At 41.4% G+C, this 26,944-nt stretch overlaps 2 protein-coding genes across 4 annotated transcripts in view; both read left to right on the top strand.

Moving 5' to 3' along the window:
* Positions 1–708: 708 nt before the first annotated feature.
* lrig2 (leucine-rich repeats and immunoglobulin-like domains 2) lies at positions 709–16,833 on the top strand. The gene is made up of 18 exons (XM_044349423.1): positions 709–1,396; positions 2,370–2,444; positions 2,790–2,924; positions 3,188–3,331; positions 3,528–3,671; positions 4,070–4,213; positions 4,532–4,675; positions 6,215–6,295; positions 6,612–6,683; positions 6,881–6,949; positions 8,196–8,359; positions 8,500–8,811; positions 8,978–9,259; positions 10,359–10,799; positions 10,963–11,115; positions 12,092–12,232; positions 12,556–12,825; positions 13,462–16,833. Exons 1-18 carry the CDS (start codon positions 1,209–1,211, stop codon positions 13,695–13,697), a joined length of 3,195 nt encoding a protein of 1,064 aa, XP_044205358.1. The 5' UTR covers positions 709–1,208; the 3' UTR covers positions 13,698–16,833.
* Positions 16,834–18,803: 1,970 nt separating this feature from the next.
* The window catches only part of LOC122981217 (membrane-associated guanylate kinase, WW and PDZ domain-containing protein 3-like), a 126,880-nt gene continuing 118,739 nt past the window's right edge, over positions 18,804–26,944 (top strand). For 2 of the 3 annotated variants that reach the window (XM_044349860.1, XM_044349862.1), the window contains exon 1: positions 18,805–20,005. In XM_044349860.1, coding sequence (XP_044205795.1) covers positions 19,699–20,005 — 307 coding nt within the window. In that variant the 5' untranslated portion in view covers positions 18,805–19,698. Of the gene's footprint in view, positions 20,006–26,944 lie in introns of all 3 variants that reach the window. The other variant, XM_044349861.1, reaches the window with a different exon arrangement.

Below are 26,944 nucleotides of genomic sequence, written 5' to 3'. Positions count from 1 at the left end.
ATGTTCTGAAAGGCACTAAATACACTTTGTTAATATTATTGCTAGAACTACCTCTAACATTAGTAATAACCCCATGACATTGGCTCCAGGCACATGTTGCATACCTTTATTTCTACAAACTATTGTCATCCTTTTTTCACTCATAGGACCATAGATTGTATAAAAAGATTTTCATATATCCACATAAAATATTTATGTGCAGTCTAGATGAGGTCGAAGACATTTATATTTCTATATAAAAATATTTATGTGTAGTCTAGATGAGACTTTGACTTTGAAGAGGACTTTTCTGTTTCAATATAAAAATATTTATATACAGTCTATGTGTAGGACTCATACAGTCTATGGTAGGACTCTTGATTTAAAAAGGGCATTGTGCGTTTACGTAAATTGCTTTTACACATGTGAAATTACTTTATGTGGGTTACTATACAGACCACATCAGATTATTGAAGAACTATGTGATGAACTCAAAAGGCACCATCACATCACACCAGAAATCACCGCCAATAACCACAACGATGTGAAATACTAACTGTTAACTCACTCCAGCAGTTCTGAAAAAAAAACTTTCTGCTGTGTACAGTATAGGCTACAACGAAAACATATTGGAATGAGATCCAATCAAATTGGTGCATATTTTTGACAAGCTTGAGTACGGACCAATAGAATCACTCCAAACACGCTGGAAAGGGGCGGGATGTAGGATATCCTATGTCATCAACTCAAGGCGCTTTGTTGTTCTTTCGGGATAGAAAGACAGAGAAAATGAATTTAAACTCGTTGTAAACAGCCCGGGTCAAGCAAAGATATCGTGCCATTTGGCTCAGTATAATCAAACGCCAACCAGGTGTGGAGTTAATCCGGTGTCGTCTGCAGGAAAACTGGCATATTTGTGGGACTAAACAATCTCAACAGTGAGCTAGCATTAGCCTCTCCGGGAGGGTTTCCAGATTGGAGCGGAAGGGATTCCAGGCACTGGGAAGAAGGGGGTAAATCTTTGCTAGGATGCCTCACGCAAGTTGGAAAAAAACTGTATTTTACAGATCAGCTTGGAATCGTGGCACTTCAACCCTGAAGTATGTGTTTGTTTGACTGATAATCAAACTGCAGGTACAATTTTATGGTGGTTTTGTAACTGTTAACGTGCTAGTTTAGCGAGTTAGCCACGTAGCTACGTAGCCTTCTTCTGTAGGAAGACATTTAAAATGGCGGAAGACTGGCCCATTCCTTCGGCCCTCGTCTTCATGCTTTTGAGTTTGAGTGCCTGGGCCCTTGAGTCCTGTCCGGCTCCGTGCTCATGTTCTGAAGGACAAGATGGGCTCCATATCCTGGACTGTAATAGAAAAAGGCTGTCGACGGCTCCCCTGGACCCACCAGATGGGATAACCCAAGTGTAAGTAGACACCCAAAGACGCAGATGTATTGAAGTTGGTCCTGTACTGAATCCAGTCCACTGATTTGTTGCTCAGCCCAGGGATGCACCATAATATGCCCTGAATCCCCCTTTTACATGTGTTAGAGCCCCTTGACCCTCACTTGATTAGATTTATATAAGTTTATTTCTGCTTTGGTATACACACACACTTAGATAAGAATTATCATCACATCCACACTCAATCATTTAATAACTGTGTAAACTTTGTGTATAAAATAAAACAGAATTTATGCACAGTTGATAGTTTATTATGTAGGTTATAATGTTAGGTTTTTATGGAAACTGCTCTATTGCTCTTTAGTCGATTGACTAAAAAAAAAATAAAAGTAATTATTTTGATAATTGAATAATTGTTTTAGTAATTTTTTTTAAGCAAAAATGCCAAACTTTTGGTGCTTGGAGCTTATCCAATGTGAGAAGGTAAAGTATTTTTGTGTGATGCATGATAGTGAACTGAGTATCTTTGGATTTTGGACTGTTGACCAGTCAAAACAAGACGTTTGAAGATGTCACCATGGGCTCTAAGAAGTGAAATATCTATTTTCTGACATTTTATAGACAAAATGATTAATTTAGAAAATAATTGGTAGATTAGTTGATAATAATTGTTAGTTACATCCCTATTACAGTTTGTGGTGCAGTTTCGTTGTAATGTTTCCAATATTTAGTCTACCTTTTATCAGTGTAATGCAAAATATTAGAAACACCCGTCAATGCAATACAGGTCAACAGAACTACAATTACAACCTCCAAAACGACATAAAGTCAATTAACATGTCTTAAAACCTGAGCCAGTTAGTTTGGGAAGGAGTTGTATAATCCATGATTAGACTGATGCAAAGGAGTTTGCTAATTTCATTCATACTGCAGCAGGTCCTCCAAAGGTTTTTTTTAAATTCTGATACTAATGTTTTGTTGAATGTCATTTCAGCACCATGAACCACAATGAGCTGACTACTCTTCCATATCTTGGAGATGTTTCCTCAAACATCACGTCGCTGTCACTGTAAGTACACAATCCCCTTCAGGTTTTCTTGCCTCTTCTGTCACCATTTAAACCAACTGTTACATGTTAATACAAACTCTACTTTATCTTAAATAAAGACAAATTACAATCATTTTCTGTATAGTTTAGACACTGTTGATGAAATGGAAGATTTTAAAGCTTTTCATACCTTTTTTATGCGTGGTATACTAATATACTGACTGGTTAGGTACCATTTGGTATTGTCTTTTTTTGTCTTTCCTCATGTTGATATGATTTGGGTACAGCATAGCTATAGCTTGAAATAGTAATCTGTGTCATTGTGACTTATACAATAATACCTCTTTTTTTTTATTATTGTTTCAGAGTCCACAATCGGATCTCAGAGCTGTCGATGCATCAGCTGCAGCCATACGTTTCCTTGGAGACGCTGGACCTGACATCTAACTCCATCTCTGAGCTCAAAGTTGGATCCTTTCCCTCCATGCAACTGAAATATCTGTGAGTGGACACATTTAAAAATAATCTTCATTTAACCTTTACTTCATGCAGGGAGGTAAGAACAAATTATTTACAGGATAAAGCATGACATTACAGGTTGAAAGTTAAATAAAAGAACAGAGTGCATACTTCTGCCAAGGGTGCATATTTTTATATTATATTTTATAGTTTGTTGTTGGTAAGAAAGCATCTTATTGTAGACAGACTGGCTTTGTGGCGCCTCCTGATTGTGTCTGTAATGTTTCTGCTCTTTTATCTCATAGGAATTTGACTAATAACAAGATCAGTGTCCTCGAGCCTGGCTGCTTTGAAAACATCTCTAGCTCCCTGCTGGTGCTGAAGCTGAACAGGAACAGATTAGCTACGCTGACATCCAAAGTCTTCAAACTTCCACAGCTTCAGTTCCTGTAAGTATCATATATAATGTGTTTGTGGTGCAAAACCAGAATCATCAGTCAAGAGTTAAGTGGTGGATAATTGGCAGATAAAACCGTGGATCTTAATTCTGTTGTAACAACTCTTATTTAACTAGCTGGCTGAATTACCTGGAAATCCAAATGAATGCACTTAGTCATAGAAAAATGATGCTTATTCTCTTTGTAGTGAAATGAAGCGTAACAAGATCAAGACAGTGGACAGCCTGACATTCAAAGGGATGGACTCACTGAGGTCACTGAAGATGCAAAGGAACGGCATCTCTAAGCTCATGGATGGAGCCTTTTTTGGACTTAATAACATCGAAGAACTGTGAGTACAGTGTTATTGGCTCCTTTAAAGTGACATTAATAGCATGTTCGTCAGCAGTTCTGTACGGTATATTGTTAAAAAACAGAGTAAAACCCTGTTTCCTGGAAGCATCTTGGGGCTTAGATGATCTTTGATCCCATTGTACGTCTATATGCTAAGATCATATCAGATAGCCTTAAGATGCTTCTTGGAAATGGGGCCTCGGTCTGTAAATGGACACAGATAGAAGAAGGAAAAAAACCTCTACTGTATTTCTCCGAAACAAACCTGTCCATCTGTTGTCAACATTTTTAGAGCATGTCATGTTGTTAGCCAGTCGATCGTGTTAACAGATTTGTTATTAAAACAAATCCTTCCTCTCTTTTAATGCCATTTTATTTTCCCCATCTGTGTCTCAGAGAGTTGGAGCACAACAACCTAACCGAGGTCAACAAGGGTTGGCTGTATGGCCTGCGCATGCTGCGTATCCTGCGGGTCAGCCAGAATGCTGTCGGCATCATCCGACCAGACGCCTGGGAGTTTTGCCAAAAGCTGGAGGAATTGTGAGTGTGTTCGCTTCATAGCTAAAATCCCCACGCAGCTAAGAGTCCCCACTTTCTTTCCCTTGCTCCAGGCTCTGAAATTCATTCTGTGTGCTCAGAGGACTTACTGTTATCTTTCTACAGTACTGTTCTGAAGCTGATTCACTGTTGTCTCGCCTCTGGTGGATATATACTGTATTTGTTTATAACAATTCTGCAGAAACATCTCATTTTGGAGTATCGTTCTTGTGTCTCGTGTCACATTAACATTCAAGAGCGGTGTTAAATAGGTCATTGTCGGAACTGATTTGTATCATATATGCTATTTTTTTTGTGCAGAGACCTGTCCTTCAATCATCTGACTAGACTGGAGGAGACAGCTTTTGTAGGATTAGGTCTCCTGGAGAGCCTGAACCTGGGAGAGAACTCTATCAGCCATTTGGGAGAGGGAGTGTTCAGCAGCCTGGCCAGTCTGCGCACGTTGTAAGTGCCACACTTCAAAGAAATCTGTCTGAATTATGTATTACCTGTTTGATCCAAGAAAGGTAATGAAGCTCAGTTTGAAATATAACCCAAGTTCCAACTTGTTCTTGGCTCTGTGCATTCTGAAGAAAGCTGCAGACTACAGTAGGTTCGTGTTTGCTTCACTCTCCGTGTGTAGTTCTGGTCCTGTCTTGAATATATTTCCCAAGTAATCCTCAGTAGTTTGCAGAAATAACAGTAGATATTGCCACGATTTTAAGTCTGGATCCTCCTAATGTAGTCTTTTGTTGATTTCTAATCCTTCTCGTCATTAGTCATCTGTTTAGTCTCAAATCAAACCATCCAGTACGTGATTTCTTAGAATCCTCTTCCCTTGGGTTCTTGGTCCTCCATCCTACCGTTCACTGTGGGCATAACTTCAAATGAGTTGAAATGTTCTGCTCATCCATTAGAGCAGCAAGCCTAGGTGTTGTATTTTTAAAGCACTGAAAGCTTTATCACTATGCACAAACACAAACAAAATCACAGATTTTCAGTAGCAGCGGTGCCATGTCATTCTTGTGAAACATGGACAGGAGGTTGTTGTAATATGTCACAGGTGAGAGAGCAGACCTGAGTCTTCACACTCTAGCTGAGGCAGAGGACAAGAGATGAGTCGTTATTCGCATTGTCAGTTTTCTTCCTTAAGCTGGGATAAAATAATATCAACATTTCAGCATCTACTGAAACAAATAACAGCTCCGGCGATGTCAGGGGGAAAAACCGGAATACGCTTTCTCGGGTGTTGAAATTCATTGACACTGATCTGTTTCAGTAATAGTCCTCCCTGTTTATGCTACTAAATGTATTGCTAACAAATACATGAATTGGTGCAAATGTGGTAAAAGTCAGCTCGCACAAAATGTGTGTGTTTTCAGGAGAGTAGATTCATTAATACCACCCCAAAAGCTTTGAAAATACCTCACATCTCAGGTCCATAATATCAGCCTAATTAAGCAAATTTCCTCTCCTGTCATACATCCTATCTGCAAGGTAAGAAGTACTGAGAAGAGAGGAAGTTGCGAACTGAATTATTTTGCCACACGAAATCCCACTCGAGCCGCCGAGAGCTGCAACGAGAAGGAGGTCAGCCGTGGGAGGGCTGACACACCATCCTGGGTGCTTTCATGGGAGAGGGGAATCGGAGAGTGCCGAAGTTCTTTCAGAGGTGGCCAGGCATGAGGAAAGAGAAACAAAAGAGCCCATGACCCATCCTGTAAACACAAGGCCTCTCTGGGCTTCCAGCGGACCCATGAATTGTCCCAGTGCTAAACAGAGCCAATTAATTTCCCTTCATCAGAGCAGCAGGGGCAGTGAACTGTGGCTCACTGTGGAATTATGGTGTCTCAGATTGTTAGTCTCCCAACTGAGAGTCACTGCCTCTGACAACCACGGTAGAGATAATGTGCCTTATCTGTGGTCTTTTAAAAAAAAAAAAAAACCTATTCAGTCAATGTAGATCGTGTTTAATATCTAACACGCAACTCTTTTGTTTTTCAGAGATATCCGCAATAATGAAATCTCCTGGGCGATTGAAGATTCCATCGGTGTGTTTGATGGGATGAAAAAGCTGAACACACTGTAAGGACATTCAAATTCTTATATAGATGAATAGAAATATTCATAGATTTGAATTTAATACATAAATGTCAGACAAATGTAGCAGGTGCATCTTAAATTAAGATGATTGTTCCAGAGATTTGACTGTGTACTACCAGATCTGTTGTTAATTCTACAGGTTTTATTTTGCTCTATTCTAACATTGAAAGGCCGGTCAAATGTTTTAATTTAGTTTAAGCAAAAGCTGCAGATAAAGTGTACAATAAAACGTTACCCAGGAGAGGCTTTGTGTAGCAGCCGTTTACTGAACACCGTACGAAATATTTTTATTTTCCAGAATCCTTCAGCGGAACAAAATTAAATCGATCACTAAGAAAGCGTTCGAGGGACTGGAGGAGCTGGAGCACCTGTGAGTGAAACGTTTCTCTCTCCACACACAGTCATACTCGTGTCTGGGAAGGAGCTGCTGTTATTGTCCAATGATTAAAGATAGCAGAAGGCTTTTATCACCGTGCGCTGTTGTTGTCTTATGCTTGTGAAACAGGATGCCATTTCGATCAAATCACACGGAAGGTATGTCTAATCATATTTCTGTCCCCTTCGCAGGGACCTCAGCAAGAACGGCATCATGTCGATACACCCTGAGGCGTTGTCCCACATGAAGCTCAGAGTGTTGTGAGTAGACGCAAAACAAATCTTACAGCTCTCATAAGCACATTGGGAAGCTAACATTTCCGGATTCATCAGTGCCGCCTTCATTAAAAAGGAATCACAATGATCAAGTAACATTGCAATTAAGGGACATGATTAGTATTTTAAAGCGGCCTTTTATATAATTGTGTGAAGAAAAGCTCAACCACTGAAATGGGAAGTTAATGAAAGTTATTGATCTACCAGTAGCTTTCACAGTGAACAAATAAAGGAGCACTAAACTTTTTGAGCCTTTGACATAATTGGTTTTTGGTGATGACATTTAAAAATATGCACAATTGCTACTTCATTGCATTGTTGTTTTATCAAAACGGTAACATCTGTGTAGGCTCAATTAGACAACAAAGATTTCCCATTCAGCTTTTGAGTTGCAACAAGACCCCCCTTCTATCTGTGAGAGAAGACAGTGGAAATGTTAAGTCTCCTGCCCTTTTTTAAAGGTTTTGATCAGCCCATCATAGGAGTGTCTCAAGCAGCGGCTAACAAAATGCCCCAGCAGCTGTCAAACTCAAAAAATATACCATGACAGTAGTCATATCCTCTTGTTATTAATTAAGTCTGCAGCTTTAATAGAACATTGGCGAGCGGATAAAGTGGCTTTGCTTAATAACTTAGCTAGAACATAATGACAACACCCTTGTAACTGAAGTGTATTTTAGGACAAAGTGTATTAAAAACAGGGTGTTTGACATTTTGGTGTCACTGCCTGTCTGGTCTAAAAAGTACAGCCCTGGTGTTGTTATGCTTAGAAAATCATTAAATGATCCCTTTCATTCGTGTGAACCTGGATCAATGATTTTCTGTATGATTAATTTGATCAATCACAATCGTTTTTAGTTTGTGGTGTTGTTTTGAGTTGTCTAGTAGGATTTTATTTTTTATGCATCTGAACTGTCACAAATTGTCTCAGTGTGACGTTTAAGTTTTATTAAGACAGTGTTCGGTTTATCAATAATATTTCACGTTGGGATTCAGAGAAAAAGGGCAGTCTTTAGAAAATATGCCACAGCTTTCATTATATGAAGTATGATATACCATACAGCTACTCTCGCTCGCATGTTTATTGAAAGTTCATACAAATCCTGCAAATCATAAAAATTTATATTCACGTGTCGAGTGAGTTCATCTCCTCCTTTTATCTCTAGAGTAGTTTGATGATTGCCACTAATTTGACAGTGACTCATCTCACTAATTTCCTCTCTGTTCTCAGTGTCCTGAACACGAGCAGCCTGCTGTGTGACTGCCACATGCAGTGGCTGGGGCCTTGGCTGACTGACAGCCAGTTCCAGCAGTCTGTGTCCGCTATCTGCGCCCATCCTGCCAGCCTGCTCGGTCGCAATGTTCTTTCCATCAGCCCAGAAGAGTTTGTTTGTGGTCAGTCCCTTTTTTTTTTTTTTAATACTTACAATGCTTCCAATAAAACGGCACAGCTTACTATCACGTTTCCTGTATTAGCATACAGGAAACGTCATGTTGAACTAAGTTGCATACCCTCTGCTCCCGCTCCTCCACAGATGATTTCCCCAAACCGCAGATCACAAGTCACCCGGAGACGTCCGTGGCACTGCGGGGGAACAACTTGACTCTGAGCTGCGTCGCGTCCAGCAGCAGCGATTCGCCGATGACCACGGCGTGGCGGAAAGACGGGGAGGTGCTGTATGACGCAGAAGTGCAAAACTATGCGCAATACCAGGAGGGAGAGCTGATCTACACCACCGTGCTTCACCTCCTCAATGTCAACTTCACCGATGAAGGGCGCTACCAGTGTGTCGTATCCAATCACTTTGGCTCCAACTACTCCAACAGGGCCAAACTTACCGTCAACGGTGAGGATGTCGATGATCTCCTGTAACTTCAGCTTACTTTTTCTCTGTTTTTGCCGTCTTAAGCCTCAAAGTGCTGCTCTATACACTGACTTTTGATACTGCTGAAATGATTTTATACTCTTGAGGGATATTTCTTGTACATGACTTTCTCTACTATATCTTTCAGAACTGCCATCCTTTCTTAAGACACCCATGGATCTGACTATCCGGACTGGGACCATGGCCAGGCTAGAATGTGCCGCCGAAGGCCATCCGTCACCCCAAATTGCTTGGCAGAAGGACGGAGGCACCGACTTCCCCGCCGCCCGAGAGCGCAGGATGCACGTGATGCCCGACGACGACATTTTCTTTATCGCTAACGTGAAGACGGAAGACATGGGAGTGTACAGCTGCACGGCTCAAAATGCAGCCGGCAGCCTGTCAGCGAACGCTACGCTCACCGTCCTGGGTGAGTCACCCACCTGATTAGTAGAGTGTGTTACCGATGTATTACTACTGGGTCATTTCAGCTGACTCACTCCGCTCAAATTGGCTGCTCATTCATGTCTGTCACTCATTACACACACACACACACACACACGTGTTTGTGTCGCCTCCTCTGCAATTTTAACTAAGGCAGATGTAAATGCAAAGCTTGTTATACTGTGGCTGTGGAGAATATTTAAAGGAATAGTCAGTGATTCGAATCCAATATACTTTTTTTGTCAGATTCAGTGAATATCTCCTCACGGTCCACTAGCTGTCTGTTCTGTGTGTGTGCACTGAAACAGTGGTCATACACAGCAGTGGTTCTGTAAATGGGCATGTAAACACAGTGGCTTGGAGCAAGCCACACAGCACTGTTCTGGCCAATCAGCAGCACGGGGGGGGGGCGTTCGTGCTCGTGCACAGGACATCACAGCAGCTACTTACGCTCGTTCATTTCTGTTGCGTTTATTGAAGCCTAATCCGAGCAGGCAGCTGTTCAAATCACACAAACGTCCCGCCGTGCATGTGTTTTGAACTTATTGACAATATCAATATATCAATAAATACAAACACTGTCGAGTTCTTCCCATGGAGAGTGTGGATGGACTGTTGTGCTCAATTGTTGTGATAATGTGTGAGAGGAACAGAAATGACTGATGCATTGTTCTGGATTCCACCGTATTTCTCTTTTGGTCGTTTTGCGTCCATGAATTTGGGGGGGCGGAGCTTCCGAAGGAGCACGAAGGGGTATTTGCTTGGATGTTTAGTTCAAATATCAGCAATCTTTCTCCAGAATGACTGATTATACCTTTTTTAAACCTGTGTGGCTGGAGCATCTCTGACGCACCTGTTCGATCACATTTCTTAATGAGTGTGCTTTAGAGATTTAAGGTTTGAGGCTGTGTGCCGGTATATAATCAATCCCTCAAGGTGAAGTCTGTGATCAAGGCTTAAACATTGGTTTATTAGAAAAATAACAAACTTAACTTCATACACATCTATCCAAACAGTTTGACACAAATGCCTCTCGGATAATCCTCGTTAAATCAAAAATCAATGAAATCCTCTTTTTATTCCAGAAACTCCATCCTTCATGCGGCCGCTCGAAGACAGAACGGTGGCTCGGGGCGAAACCGCCGTGCTTCAGTGTATAGCCGGAGGCAGCCCCGCCCCCCGCCTCAACTGGACCAAAGACGACGGGCCTCTGGTACTCACAGAGCGTCACTTCTTCGCCGCCGCTAACCAGCTCCTTATCATAGTCGACGCCGGTCCCGCCGACGCCGGGAAATACACCTGCATCATGTCTAATACTCTGGGAACAGAACGCGGTCACATCTACCTGAGCGTCTCACCGTCACCAAACTGCGATACCGGCGTGGGGTACGACCAGGACGGGTGGACCACCGTGGGCATCGTGGTGATCGTGGTCGTGTGCTGCGTGGTCGGAACCTCGCTGGTCTGGGTCATCGTCATCTACCACATGCGCAGGAAGAGCGAAGACTACAGTATCACCAACACAGGTCAGCACAGCGTGTCACATAACCATCTGTGATTATAAAACGCCTTATTTGAAGCTTTACCCTATAGCAATGCTTGTTCATAAATCATGAAATGTGTCCACGGGGACATGTTGTGTGGATAAACCTGCTTCACAGAGCGTCTAATAATCTCCGTCTGTTCCAGATGAGATGAATTTACCAGCAGACATCCCCAGCTACCTGTCCTCTCAGGGTACTTTGTCAGAGCCTCAGGAGGGCTACAGTAACTCTGAGGCCGGCAGCCACCAGCAGCTCATGCCTCCTCTCTCTAATGGATATGTCCATAAGGGCACAGACGGTGAGTAATCTTCCCTTTTTATATTTGGTGAATTCCACCATGTTCGAGTCTGTAACACAAACCTTTTTTTTTCCCTCAGGACCACGTATGATGATGCGATCAGAAGTATTTTATCATCTCTACATTACAAGCTTCAGTTTATCATAATCACAAAATAATTGTTTCATGATCTGGATATAACAAACATCGTTTCCTTGATTGTAATAAGCATACAAGATACTAATAATAATCTTCAGTAAACTGCAGATATAAGGTGAAGTATAAGGCTGTTATCGCTGCATACACCTTACATCAGCAGATAACAGCGATCGGTGCCTGTTATAGCTGGAACCCAGTCCAATGTCCATAGGATGTCCTTTATAATAGTTCAGTATAGACTGATACTGTGCCTTTGGTAGCCTACTCAACTTAATATATTGAACAAATGAGATGTAGGGCTTTGAAGTAATGTTATTTATGATAAGTAGTAATGGTGTGCCTTTTTTAATAGTTAATAATTCACTAGTTGGCATTATAGTGACCTTTGATTAGGCTTTAAGATATCTCTGGTAGAGACTGACTATATCTGTTTTATTACATGTGATTATCAGCACATTACATTCTTGTGGGTTTTTATCTAACAGGTTGGGCTATGTCAGCATTGGGATCACAAGGAAACGAAGCTTGTTATCTCAACATCACAAAGATTATTGTGTGATCAAGAGAAATCAAAGTAATAAAAAAAAAAAATACACCGCAGACTCGCCCGCCTTCCGTCACAAGTACCTCTGGCATGAAAGGCAAACAAAAATTTCAAATGTCTCAAAACAAAATGTCTCAAACAAGGACGTGAGTCTTAACATTCAGCAGTTTCGGACAGTCCCTGTCCTTATTTGTTTCTAAATCGGAACGTCTTATTTTGTTTTGTCCTTTTTTCTTTTTTCGGATAAGATTCTCACTGAAATGAGACAATGACTAATTATCATGTGTGTCCCAGGCGTGTGTTACGGAGACACGGGCAGCGAGGTGGAAACCGAGGGCAACGGCATGCTGCACTGCAGGGTCGGCTCTCTGTTCACTGGCCGTAGCAGCTTCCACCCCGGAGAGGCTCGCGAGGGACTAGCTGGAGTCCCTGCAGGTCAGTGTCACCTACTCATGAGCGGTCATGTGACTTTTATTTATCTTTATAGTATTTTTTTTCTGCATTCTTCATTTTTTTTCATGGTTTCTTTAGGTTTTAGAGATTTTGAAACGGCTATATTCCTGCATCTCAACCTCAGTATATATGTCATAATTATGTAATGTTAATATATTATATAACAGTTGAGCTAATTAAATCGAGAGGCCTTTTTTCCCTAGCCATTGTCGGGATACATAATACTGACCAAAACTCCGAACGGAGCCACAGTCCGGAAAAAGTGGATCGTAACACTCACGAAGATGCTCGTCTTCTCTTGTCAGGTGGCGCGGTCCCGCTGGTCATCTGCTCCGACTGCTACGACAACGCCAACATCTACTCTCGCACGCGGGACTACTGCCCCTACGCCTATCTGGGGGAAGACGACCCGCTAGACAAGACTCTACCGGGCCTGAAGGAGAGCTTCAGTGAACACGCCCAGCACGAGGACACGACACTGGAGAGCCTGATCAACAACCGAGACTCCTCCGTCTTTCTCACCTCACACGACAAAAGGTTGAGCAGCCACACTCCTCCAGAGCACTACGCTAACGGTGAGACTTCCAATTTTACCTTTTTTTTTTTTTTTTATAGAGCAAAATAGTGAGACCATCTCGGTGCAAACTATTATCTCCCCCTGCTGAGAGGTTTTGGGCAACACACTGAATCTTTTTCCATCCTGCAGCCACTAAAAAAATTTTAAAAACCCTGTTGGATTCTGTAAACATTCTCTTCTACTGACCTGGTGCTCAGGCAGCTTTTCTTTTATCTTTCCTTTTTTATATATAAACACTGAGGGCATTGAGTCAGTCAAGCCAAGTGTTTTACAGATGAGAGATTTCCCAAAGAACTGGTAAACCCATGAGATCATATTTCTTGGAGATATTGATCTTCCGGATGTAATATGTTTAGATACACAGAGGCTTCTTAAACGGGTTGTTCAGGTGATCAGAGGAGGAGGAGAAAGCCGACAGTCAGCACGGCTACCTACGTGAAACACTTGATATTTAAACTTGTCGGGTGATAATTCCTCACTACAGGTGATCCCTCAAACTCAAAAGTAGTCATTTGATCCATCGTTAGTGTGAGAATATTAATTACGTTTCACCACATATCAAAAAGTATGCTGTTTGTGAGCGGATAGAGATGCGTAGCCTTCTAAACATTTTCTCTCTCGCTTGTCTTTGCAGATTCTCTTAGCAGGTCGTTCTGGGGAGAAGGGGAAGATCCATCTTCAAAACCCCAAGCAGGCACGTCCCAGCACCCAGTGACTGTACACAGGACACCCCCTCTGACTTCCTCTACCGACGGGGCAGAGGAACAGAGTGAAGCAGAGGCGGCGGACTGCTTTCCCAACCAATGCACACAGAACCACAGAAGTGCCTCTAATAGGACTAACCCTCAGGAGCATCCCGCTCCCACATAGGTCCTAACACTACACCCGTGTTCTGCCTCTGACTCCTCGTCGCTGCACCCCTCCTCCTTCACCCACTACCTCCTCACATTCTGCCAAAGATGCTCTCTTGTATGTTTACATTCCCCTTTTCACTCAAGAGGACATGCTGAATTTCTCTACTGTGGAAAAAGACTGCTGTGTCAGGCTGGGAAAAAAAAAAAAAAACGGACAGGTGATTTAAAGCGACCTCCTCCTCCTCGACACCTCCACCTCTGCAGGACCCCCTTACTCACTCACACACACACACACTCCACTATATTCTTTGTTCTCTTTTTCTAGAGAAAGCTATGAATGTATGCTTCAAAGAGCCATGTCGGATGCTGCCATGAGAGAAGGCCAAGATATGGTAGTGTCTTCACAAAAGCTCTCTCCTCCTCTCCTTCCCTGCTGCTGTGAGGATCAAATTCTCGTGCCGGTGCGCATCACACCGGCAATTTTTGTCTCATCATACCCGGTACAGACACCCGTCGGAGCAGCCCGCATGACGTCGATAGAATCAGGAACCACCTCTTCCCAAGTGGGCAAAAAAAAAAAGGGGTTTAAATAGGGGACAATTCCCTGACCAGCAGTTTTGTGGTTGTTCATACAGGAAAAGAACCTTGAAAGCATACATCCTCACATTCCCCACAGCCATCCCTACTGACTCCAAACGATGCTATCTGGTTATCCTGTTATGCAAATCCCAGAGACAGTGACACCAAAACGTGGTGTATATTATGAATATATATGAATATATCCTATATCATCTTTATCTGAGTTTGTTTTTTGTCATACGTCAAAACGGAATCGTTTATTCCTTCATTTCGTGTCTTTGTAATAATAAGCAGTTTGGGGAGAAAGCGTACAATTTTTTTTGCACATGTGACAATCATGGTTTTGCTGGCTATTTGTTTCATGGTTGTCTGTCGGATGGCCTTTTTTTTTTTTTTTTTTAATAAGCATTCTCAGTAACCTCCATCAGGTGACTTTTATGGTTTATATAGACAGTATGCACTGACTTCTTTTTCCCTTTATATCTTACAGGCACTTAATTTAATGGTGGTAAACTTTATTATGCAGTGTGCATGTCATTTTACATCGTGAGGATTTATCGTCACAGTTTTCTCTCAAAAAAAAGTTCATGATCCTTCCGTAGATGTCGATAAAGGTTTTCACTTGGGACTGTGAAAAAAAATGAGAATGTATTATATTATTTTCTACATGTATGTATGTTATTTTATACATGTACGTGTATGTATGCGTGTGTGTGTGTGTGTGTGTGTGTATTAGGGCTGAACAATTTAGAAATATATCTAATTATTTTTACTGATATTGCACTCGTGATATGATTTGCAATATTAGAGGGAATGATCACTTTTACATCATTATTTTCATCTTGATTGATTGAAAAACATTCAAATGATTATGGTGTTATTATTGCGGAGATCTGTACCAAACAAAGATGTTTTCTTAAGCCTGTAGAATATATATGATATATATATATGATGTGTAGGCCAGGACGTCTCCGCAGCACCACAATATTTAATTTAAAATGGTATATGGACACACAAAATTGCAGTAGGTCATGTTGCGATTTTGATAAAAATTTGATTAATTGTTCAGCCCTTATATGTGTGTATGTACGTATATGTATGTATGTGTGTGCGCGCGTGTACATAAGGCTAGTAATCTATTAAGTTCCATGTCTGTTTGCAGAGAGGTTCGAGACATAAGCTGCAGTAACTTTTAAAACACTCATTGTAAGCCTTTTATTGTCCCAGAGTTATCATTGTTTTCTACGTGTCACGTCAGGTAACAGGATGAAAACATTTTCTTTAAAAAAAAAAAAATGGGCGTCATAGCGATTAAACAGCTGCCAACTTCAGCTATCTGTACTGTTTTCAAGGCGTCAGCTATTAAACCGCTTTGAGGATTTGAAAATGCTTCTTCTTGTGCAAAGGAAATTAGTCTTGTTTGATCTTATGAGTTCTCCTTAAAAATCCTCTTGATTATTGCACTTCAGAGTTGCTCAGATGTGATTGGTTTTGGCTTTGTTTGTGACAGAAATCTCACATTTCCTCAATATATTAAGCAAATGATATTCTACTCATTCTTCATGGGTATGGTGTCTGACAACAGATTGCTTTCCAGATTTGAAAGTTTTTGTTATTTCCATTATGGTGATAATCGGTACTGTCTGCTCTTCTCTGTTTGATCAAGAGAGGACCCGTCATGTTAGTAGTGCTACACTGAGTGTTCGAGGGTACTGAGTTAAGTTAGACACTAAAAATCAAAAATGCTGAAAAGTTAATCTACAGGGCAAAAACGTGTGATTGTGTAAGTCGATGCTACATTTTCGATTTTATGTCACAAAGTGGAAACATGGCCGAACAAGTTGTTGTTGTTATTTTTGTTTTATCACATGTATGTGATAAGCATCGGTACACCTCCACCTCCTCAGTGGTACTTGCATAAATGACTTTCATGTCAGTCTTGCACTCTCTTTTTTTTTGTTCTAACTTATTTGTTCAATCATGTTTGCCTTTTTATTACCAAATCAGCACATTCCAAGCCTTTTCCTCTGAATTTAGCCAGAAAGGTGTCAACCAAGTGGGTATGTTTTGGTTTTGTTGTTCAAGCCAACTTGACTCTGTTGACTTTTTCCTCTGTATTTTGACAGTCCTTGTTTCAGTGGAAGCAGATTCTCATTGTTGATGTTTTTTCCTGACTGTCGGCCAGGGTCAATTTCATGCGCCTCTTGAGCAATTGAGCATTTGAAATGAAAACTTGCAGTGATAAGTCATCCTAATGGAGCTACATGTCCTGGGGGGGGCATACATCGATTCACTGTTCAATATTTTCTGCCAACTCAGCGCAATATAATGTGCATTTGTATTGTTTTATTCTCTGAACGTCCTTTTATGACTTTATACCAAAGTTTAGCAGTAAATGCTCTGGCAATATTCCATGCTGCTTTTTTTTTTTTTTTTTTTTTTTTGTATTGTTGAAGTTTTGCATTTTATTTTCAATAGTATTTTGTTTACCTGTACATTCTGTAAAGCATGTCTAAAGAGCCTTTTTTTGTTACGTAGCCATTACTCAAAACATTAAACATGAATTCTGATAATTTGGTTTGAATCATGAATGTGTGCCTCAACGCTCTGCTTAGGTAGAAAATATGAAATCAGGGCTGACACTTAATTATTTTCTTCATTATTTATGTTGTCAGTTATTGACTTGAGTAATTACTTTTCTATAAAATGCCAGAAAATAGTGAAAAATGGCCATCAAGAGTTTTCCGGAGGCAAAGGTGCGTGACAAGAGTAGATTGTGGGAAATGCTCACATTTTAGAACTCAGTTTGGAAAGACTCAAGTTTGGCAACTATTAGGATAATTATCAATATTTGTTGATTTATTAACTGACTAATTAGTTCAGCTCTATATTAGTAGTAGTGTCTGTCTTTACTTAAAGCTGAGAGAAAATGTTCTTGCCGGATTTGATGTAGGTTGCGTGTAATTCCTGAGGCAGGGGTCTTAACCACAACATGATTCCTGGGCACACCATGGAATTATTTAAAAGGCCAAACCATCTGTAATCTGGATTTAGTCATGTCAAACCAACACAAAGCCAGCTAATGTGGGCCTTAAAAAATTATTAATCTATCATCAGTCATGACGTTGAGAGAAAAAAAAAGACCCTCCTCCATAAATCCGGTAGAATCTCAGGAAACGGCGGATACGAGTTGAACCTGACAATTTCCGTTTCAGCCTTTTTAAAGTTCAGTTTAGTTTGGATCTGCGCTCCGCTGCCCGGTCCCCATCAAAGACATGATAGCATTGTTAATCATCCTCTACACGGCTATGAATTATTCAGCACAATGTCCAGGGTGGCAACTCTGTATTTAAAGACTTCTACTGCATCACACCCAGAGAACAGAAACTACTGCTGCTTCATAAATACCACAGAAGGTGTGTTCCCCGCTTCCAGTTATAAAGTTAATTAACTCCACTGACATCGCTACACAGCGCTGACATATGACTGTACTGTGAGTCAACATGCCCAAATTGTCAAAATCCATCATCCTCTATTCCAGAGATTTTGGCAAAAAAGGAGTCGTGCATCATTTATAACATGCTGTGAAACATGACCAGTTGTCCCTGGAGCTGAAGTGATATTTACAAAGTTTAATTAACTACCAAAGCTAACACTTAAACACAACTTCAGTTTTGCATCATCTTGCAGATTTTTTTCTCTTTTACATTAACATCTGTCACAAAACCAACATTTAAAGACAAAGGAGCTGTTGTATCTCATGAATCCTTTCATGCACAGTTCCACAACAACACACTGTTACAAGTTTATGTAAATGTATGAGCTCATGAAAAACCTGTGCTTTCAGGCCATGAAATGTGTAGGCTTCGCATGTAGGTGGGAGAACAGTTACCCCTTGAGTAAAAGGTCAGATATACAGCACCGGTCCTACTTATATGATGGTAATGTATGCATGAACATACAGTAACAGCACTCTGCACAAGTATACAGACTACTGGAAGCATTTCATGTATGAACAATTGGAAAACTAATCTGTAGATAACAGTCTAGTGGTAGTTAATGATTAAATCAATTAATTATCTATAAATCATGCATGGATAAATGCAGTTGAATGCAGTCAAGTGAAATGGCATGTAGGTATGCAAATGTAAATCAAAAACCTCAGGGGGGGATGAACTGGAGCAGTAAATCGTTTGAAATGATCTGATTACGTCAGTAGGTGGCGCTGTGGAGACACTGATCCTGGTCGATTTTACGGAATTTCCTCCTCAAGAATACCTGCTTCAGTCTTAATTAGGTGTAATTTGTTTTCCCTCGCTTAATATTATGTTTATTTTATTTAAGAATGGACAATTAAGTAACATGAGCACTTGGGTCCATTAAATGTGCCAGATTTAGCCATACAGGCTAGTTTCCCCCTGGCAGGTTGATGGCATATAAAAAAAAACATGACAAGAAAACATACAAGAGCACATAAGCACAGACAAAAGCATGATCATATGCTTTGTGTTTTTCAGTTAGTCTTTTGTGTTGCACTTCTGATATGCAAGACAGGTCCTGTACATGTTGAAAACATTCAGATAAACGCAGGGATTGTGTGTTTTAAACGAGGGCCAAAATAACAATAAGTTACACTGAACATTTCTGGATTGATACAGTATGTTTTTCTCATTTAGTACCACAGCACACCGGAGGATGGAGCCCGCCTGAGCGACTAGGAACCCACTGCTGCTGCTGCTGAGCGTAAAAAGGGGCGTTTCGGAGCCTGGCTACATCTCTCCTGGCGGTGCCAGGTGTGTTCAAACCTGTAGCAGACAAACGTTTGCAGATGTGTCTCGTCGACTCAGTCATCACGGGCTGGATTTCAACCGCACAAACCGCCTACCTGTGAACGCTGCCGCCGTCTATGTTCAGCCTGCCCACAGGTATGAGGGATTTTTCGTTGACGCACTACATTACAGCGACAGACACTCCACAGTCTACCGCCGAATGAGTAAAATAGTCTCTGTTTACGTTTTTGTCTTGACAACTTGGTAATCGGGAGGCTCCTCCAGAGACGAAGAGCAGCGCGGATATGTTTCCACAGTAGCGATGAAGAGCATAAAACCTTGATTGTTTCCCTTTTAACCATCTCGCCGCTATCAACTCTTCTGTTTTACGCACAAGGAGCGCTTGGAATTACTGCAACCGAGGCAACTGCGCGCACACCGGAGCATATATACCCGTGGGATGACAGACCTGTTTAACCTCAGACCTCAACGGCAGATTCACGGGTGATATTCAGCCTCGTAAATGTCAGGAAGATGAAATCACCAGCAGGTCGGGAGGATAACTCAGGAGGGTTTATTAGGCCGCGTCATTTCGCGCTCATTTAACAACAGAAAGCCGAGGCGACTGTTTCCAGTTAGATCGTTAGTTATTCGATAAAGGGAGTAACCATGTCCAGAACACTGAAGAAGAAGAAACACTGGTCCAGTAAAGTGGTGGAGTGCGCGGTGTCATGGGGCAACCTTGGAGACTTTGGTTCCGTGGTGGAGGTCCTTGGAGGAGCAGAGCTGGGACAGTTCCCCCACCTGGGCCAGATGAAGCTGGACGTGCTGGTGTGTCACGTCGGGAAGCTGCCCTACTACGGGGACGTTTTGCTGGAGGTGAACGGGACGCCCGTCAGTGGACTTACAAACCGTGACACTCTGGCTGTCATACGCCACTTTCGGGAGCCGATTCGTTTGAAGACGGTCAAACCAGGTGCGTCCCTGCTTTTTCTGTTGTCCCCGCTGCTGATGTGTCTCCTGAGCTCTGTTTGTAAGATGAGCGTTTTTTTTTTTTGACATGTGGCATCCACTAAACACAGTAATCCTCATAATAATACACACACACACACACACACACACACACACACACAGTAATAGGGATCAACAGAAAAAATGGTACCTATTACTGTCAGTATATGATCATCTCAAGACAAACATCCTACAATTAGAAAAATCAGAATTAATATGAAAAAAAAAAAACATACATTTGTAGATTCATCCTTAAAGATTCCCTGTTCATATAACTTGCATTAGGTTCATATGTCTCCATGTGATGTATGAATTTATACATGTCAGCTAAAGTTGACTAAACCTTGGCAAAATAAGAAGGCAAATTAAGCGAGTTTAGTTGTGCCCACCCACCATGACATCCCTACATACTTCCAAAAGGACATCCCAGATTTCTGCTCTAAACGTCCTACTGTCCCATAATATCTAATTGGCCAATTCTCTCACCACTTTCTCAGGGAGATCAAATAGTGATAATGGTAATAATGGCATGTAGCCCAGTTGGAGCCTTCTAGCCTAAGTGCACTTACATGCATAGAAATAAGGCCTAATTACATCCTCCATTATTCAAGCTACTCTGGTGCCCATTGGCCACAGAAGCTGGAGTGGTTAGCTGTGTTGTATCCTGTTGTCCCATCACTACGCATCCAGCTCTCCAAGGATGCTGCCTGTAATGTCCAAACACTCTTATAATGAGGTCTAATGGCTGCGATGGCTGTACTGTACTGCTTCTGACTCAACCAGAATGGCTCAGGTAAAGGGTTTTAATGGCACTGGAGGGACAGTTGTGTGTTTACGGATGAGAGAGACGGCCCCGCTCGCTGCTTTGCTTATGTGCCTGAGCTTGAATGTCTAAACAGCAACTGAGACCGTTCAAAAGGTTACATCAGCAGCAGCAGCTGAGTCCCAGGACCCCAGGCCAGGATCCCTGAAGATCAGCTGTACTGTATGTGCGCACATGCATACTTATAGATAGTGTGTGCATGTGTGTGTGTGTATGTGTAGTCATTCCTAGGAGCTACCCAGCATTTTTTTGTTAATATTTTATTGGATTTTTTTTTATGTTTTATAAGCAAACAAGAGATGAAAGGGGGGGAAAAAACATGTTTGCTTAGATTTATGAGTCCAGTGCCTATTAGTGTGCATGCACATGAAGGTGTGTGTGTGTGTGTGTATGTATGTGTGTGTGTATTTCATGGCTCTACACTCCCCAGAGCTCCTAACACCACGCTCTCTGCCCCACTAACCAAGGATGATTAATAAAGGGCATGGAGGAACGAGAGAGAGAGCGAGTGAGGGGAGAGAGACACAAAGAAACAGTGGGAGAGAGACGTAAAGAAAGATGGGGAGAAAATCGGCTCTGCATTTGGCTCCAGGCTCGACTCCCACGCGAGGCTGTTTTTGCTCTTTTAAAGCTCACAGGGAAGTAATAGGTGGCAAAGATGGCAAAATTCCTCATCACCCATATCCTCACTGTCATCCTTACCATTCTGCCCTAGTTGTCCATGTTGTCTGTGCTCATGAATGTGGCATTCGGTCACAAGTAAATCTACATCCACTATAGATCAGTTCGGTTTGTAAAAAGGCCTCACAAAGCCCCTCCTGGCATCAGCATACAGATGGGGTTGTTGTATTGTATGATTACGTTTTGTGCACGTCTGTGTGCTGTGTGTGTATACATTCCTGTGTGGTAGCCTCATGTTTAATTCACACCTCTTGCATAATTGAGTTGAGCGAGTGAATTTTCTCCACTCTGATGGAGGCAGTGGGCCTGGAGGATCAGCTGTTACCAGGAAGCCCGGGAAAGCTGCGATGACATGACGGCGGGCCGGCAGCGACGGACAGGCTCTCTGGGTCTACCAGATGTTCCTCTGTGCTCTTCCCAAGATCCTCTGTGCTCTTCCTGCCTTGCCCTCTGGAGCTGGTGGGCTTCCTGTGCCACCGCTGACAGCTGGGGCGGAGCTTGGAGGGAAGAGACGGAGAGTGCAGAGAGGCAAAGGCAAAAAAAAATGGGGATTTGAGGCAGAGATGGAGAGAGACAGGATGCAAGTCTCTATGGAGGCTATTATCTATCTCAGCCATTGATCGAAAAGGAATGTGCGCTGAAAGAGTTGCGCACAGCACTTCACTTACTTTTCTACAGCTGCCTCTAGTGCATCATATATTCTCTAGGGGCTACCAAGAGGCTGCACTCGCATACGTATGTCCTCACGTATACCTTTTTTTTTTTATATAGCTTTGAAATGAAGAAGCTCACACCAAGCCTACGCCAAGACTTCACAATGTAGCATGAGGTGGATGTGCCCATTTCCTGGGTATCTTTGATTAAGCTGGGAGATGCCTCTATTAAAAGCTCTGTGCTCGGTACAGGAATCTATTTCAGCCAGTACCCCCAGCTAAGGATTGGAAAAGATGCCTGATGAAAAGGTTCATGAATGGCATCCCAGAATTTCCTCTTCCGCTGTGTAGTTATTTTCTGCTCTGCCCCCTATATGTCTGTAGCTTCAATCGCTGTGCAATCAAAAAAAATACGTACAACCTGTAGCCATTTATTTGCAGCTGAATGGATGATGACTTTGACATCAGATGAATAATTTCACATCGCAGTACACAGTGGAGCCAGTTGAACAAGGCTTTCTTTAGTCTTTTACTAATATTAGCTGTGTGAATGTATGAAACACGTGTGTACAAGCCTCATCTTCCTTCTGCAGCTGTTTGTGTCTCAGTCAGGTAATTAATTGATGGAACACCTTTGTGGTGTGGTAAAACAGCATTATGATTGAGGATGATGTCATTATATCGTAAGTAATCTTAATGGATGGTAATTGTTGGTGTGATAATGTGGACATATTAAGTTAGCAGAATGGTTGTGTAAGCTACTGAGCTTTAGATACTAATTTGATTGTCTTTGAATACCGAAGACAAATTGCATAATCGAGTTTGAACACAGCAGCGATGGATTCCGCTATTGATAATAATTTGTTGCTTACTCTAGATTACATTTTGAGTTTCAGTGGCTTCTCCTCAGACATCAGCATATTTTCCATTACCTGCTGATCATGCCAATAGAGAAGAATACAGAGTGACATGAGCCCCTAAGCCCCTGTATCAAACGGCAATAGTGAGTGTGGGTTAATCACATTAATGCACCTCTCATATCAGGAAGTGCCTCTCAATGGAATCATCCTCTTGACAGGCGATGCTTTGTCACTGCAAAGAGATTTGCAGTCGGCTGCAAAAAAAAAAAAAAAGAAAAAAAAAAAGGAGGGGTAAGGGATTGAGAGCGAGAGTGGGAATACAGCAGCCCAGAGAGCCCGGTCGAATAACTAGAGACATCTTTTCTCGCCTTAGAGATGTTTCTGACAATCAGCTGAATGAAGCAGGAGAGCCATCACGTACACCGCTCCTTAGTTCCTTTTGGCACAGAACTCATAACAAAGTAATTTAAAGCTGAATGAGTTATTTCTTAGTGAGTGTAAAGTGATTATGAGTGGGTTTTTTTTTTTAATGCCGTTTCATGAAGAAGTCAGCTATGTTTTGTTTTGCTAAGATGTGTTTAGGCTTGGGCACCGATCCTGCTGTTCTGCTATTAGACTGCTCATTCCTTTATGTAGATATGTTTGCACCTCTTTTATGATTTTAATTACCTTGTTGCATTGTATACATGTTACTGTATGTTGCCTACAACTGCCTTGATACCGCTTTCTGGGCCAGATCTCCCCTTTGGAAAAAACATTCGTAATCTCATTGGTGCCAACTGGCTAGATAAGAAGTGAATGGAGAAATAGACAGGTAGATAAATTGATTACTGCATACATAATAAACTGTAGGTGGTAGTGAATTCTCAAGTGTCTCATTAATAATTTGAAATGTGGGTAACACCGAATATAAAACCCAAACTTGGCAAAGCTCTGCTAGACACTTATATGAATGAAATATAAGCAGAATATTGCACCAGCGAAATTCTGCTGCACACACATCGCAAATGGATTATTTATTACAACACCACCGCTCCTGGACAAGCTTAAAGAACCATAGCAGTGTTTTTGCATGTTTCAGCCCGTTTAATACAAATACATATGCTCTGTATTACTGCCGACAATTTTTTAAAGCACAGTGTAGTGTTTTCGATTGCTAAATATGTGTTTCCTTCCTTCCGGGCTTCCGCTGTTTTCAGTTCATTTCAATACAGTATGAAAATCAGCCCAGCAGAAAGTTTCATTGAGGTAATCCATCACAGTGGATATATGTTTGCTTTTATTGTTGTCTCAGTTACATTATCATTGTGTGGCATTTCAGCAGAGATTTTCCCACTTCCACACCTACATTTTCACACGATTACAATGCAACATCAATAAAAGCAGACATGATGTTCACTCTGATCAAGTTTTAGGTCTCTATAAGTTGATTTTCACACTGATATTAATAACTACCTTGAAATGAGCAACACAAATTGACATTGATGCGTTTGTAAAAAAAAAGTGGGATTAAACTTTGCTTTTTGCAGAGCTTTCATATCATACAATCTTCATTAGTGGATGGCACGGTTGCCATGGAGACGGATCTGTTGACTATTGGTATGGCCCTTTTTAAAGCAGCAATTCCCAGCCAAGAGTACGTGTACCCCAGGGGTACTTCTGCAGTTGCCGGGGGCTACGTGGAAAGATTGTGGAGTAGTTCAGCTAATTTGAGGAAAAATATAATTTGTTTAAAAAACATATTCACATATTTCTGTATAGGAGGCAAATAAACATACAAATTGGTGTGACATTAATCTTTAGTAGATTTTATTGTTACAATCACCAGTAGGTTAAACTACCAGCTATGATAAGGCGACTGCGAAGGACACACCTATCAACACATGCTGCCAGTGAGAGTGTTAGCAAGAGACTAGACAAGGCTATAGTTAAAAATAATGAATAATTCATTGAAACATCAACTTTTATATAGTTATTAATAGTGTTAAATAGCATCCAGATTGAAATCCACTTAGAAGAACACATTTTGACCGTTTGTGTTGATGAAGGGCTACTTGAGCTCATCTAATTAAGTGCCGTTGGGGTACATCAAATAAAAAAAAAAAAAGGTTGTTAACCACTGCTTTAAAGCTTACTCCAAGCATGTGCTGATTATCTGATCGTTATAATATTTAACCCCGAGCGGTGTTCGAGATGAGAAGTGCAGCAGCAAACTCTTGATCACAAGCCCTCTTGTTTTGTTAACACGAGCAGGGCACTGGCATGTCACCACACTCATCAGCCAGCGTGGGTTGTTTGTGCTGCGAGGGGACACTTGAGGAAGACTTTCACGGTAAATGCAAGACGGTTGCCACGGCGGCAGAGTATGACAATTAGCAGGGGTGTCGTTCCATAGCTGAATATTGTCAACCTTCTCACCTCGTCTCATTTATGTCTTACTAACCTTCGCTGCTGCTTTCTCTCAGAGCTCTCTTCCCTTCACTCTTTGGATCAGAGAGATGTTGCTCTGTCAATAGTCTATATCAGAGTAATGTTCATCTTCTTTTAAGAATATTAGTATCCATGTCCTTGTGATGACTATGATGCAGTTTCCAGCATAATTTGAATTTTAATGTGACATTATCATTAGAAATGTGTGGTAATGATTATTATATTCATAACCATTAACGATATTTAAAGAGACTTTTGGACTCTAATAGGTGGAAATAGGGATTTGTCTGTTTTCCCTTTTTAGTTAATTTATTTCTTTGTAACCACGCTACGCTTCTTTGTATCTGTTTGGTCTTTCGCTATATCATCCTACAAAGTATTTTGTTGATATACAGCTTGTTTGTCCTCTGTGACTCTCATCAAGCGTCTCCCATATGTGCCTGAGGCAGCTGTCAGGCTTGTAGTGAAGTGATGCTGTCTTACCACACACACACACACACACACACATGCACGCACATACACAGAAATAGATCTAAAAGTACACTGTACAAAGTGTCCATCTTGACACATGATTTAAAATGAAACTAAGGCTTAAAATCATCATTTTTTGTAAAGACCTGCCTGACTGCTATATATCTTTTAAAAAAAAAACATGGATTCTTAGGAAATTTGGCAGCTAGATGGGGTGAAGAAATCGATTAATTTTTGGTGGTTGTGGAGGAGTTTCCAACATAACATGATTAACAAAGGTGAAGAAATCAGTTCTTTTTAACATGTGTGTGTGTGTGTGTGTGAATAGTATAGTTGAGGCTTTGCTCTCTAGCTCTCTAAGTGCTTAATGACTTTTACATTTCCCATGCAGTTTAACTCATTTCAAATTGTTTTGCAAGAGAAAAAAAAACTGAAAACGGGGTAAACAAATGATCTCGATCTGCTTCAGAAACAAATCTTCCTGCTATTTTCAGCAAAGTAAGATATTAACACTAAATACCAGGGTTTATGACTTGTTTTTTGCAGTAAAATACTGCACCAGTTTCCTAATAATGCTACTGCAAAGCATTCTAGTAGAGAGCCCATTCTCTAGTGCCATGCAGTGTGTTTGTGGGGGCTGAGGAGGGGGGGAGTTGGTGGGGGAAGGTGGGTGGAGGCGTAATGCGACTACAAAACAAACGAGCGTAAAGTTGCTCCCAACCCTACTCCAAGTCCTCAATAATTCATCTATACTAGAGCCACTGGTGTGTGTGTGTGTGCGTGTGCGCATGTGAGTGATAACTGATGGTATTAGAGTAAAGCAGTAAGCTACAGTCAAAAAGCATAACATGACTCCCAGTCCCCAGCTCTCTCATCATTCCCACTTTAATCAAATTGGTGCTGCTCTACACACACACTCCACCAACACCTGCAATGATCACAATGTAAACAGCTTGCTTGATGACATGGTTTGAGGTTGGAATGAT

Source organism: Thunnus albacares, chromosome 4 (assembly GCF_914725855.1).
Source record: "Thunnus albacares chromosome 4, fThuAlb1.1, whole genome shotgun sequence".
Taxonomy (NCBI): Eukaryota; Metazoa; Chordata; class Actinopteri; order Scombriformes; family Scombridae; genus Thunnus; species Thunnus albacares.
Note: the sequence above shows the minus strand (reverse complement) of the source record. Positions and strands in the feature narration are given on the sequence as shown.

Coding starts and splice junctions, on each gene's coding strand:
- lrig2 (XM_044349423.1), top strand. CDS start 1,209: ATGGCGGAAGACTGGCCCATTCCTTCGGCCCTCGTCTTCATGCTTTTG. Junction 6,684..6,880: donor CTGGAGGAGCTGGAGCACCT/GTGAGTGAAACG, acceptor TCCCCTTCGCAG/GGACCTCAGCAAGAACGGCA. Junction 12,233..12,555: donor ACTAGCTGGAGTCCCTGCAG/GTCAGTGTCACC, acceptor TTCTCTTGTCAG/GTGGCGCGGTCCCGCTGGTC.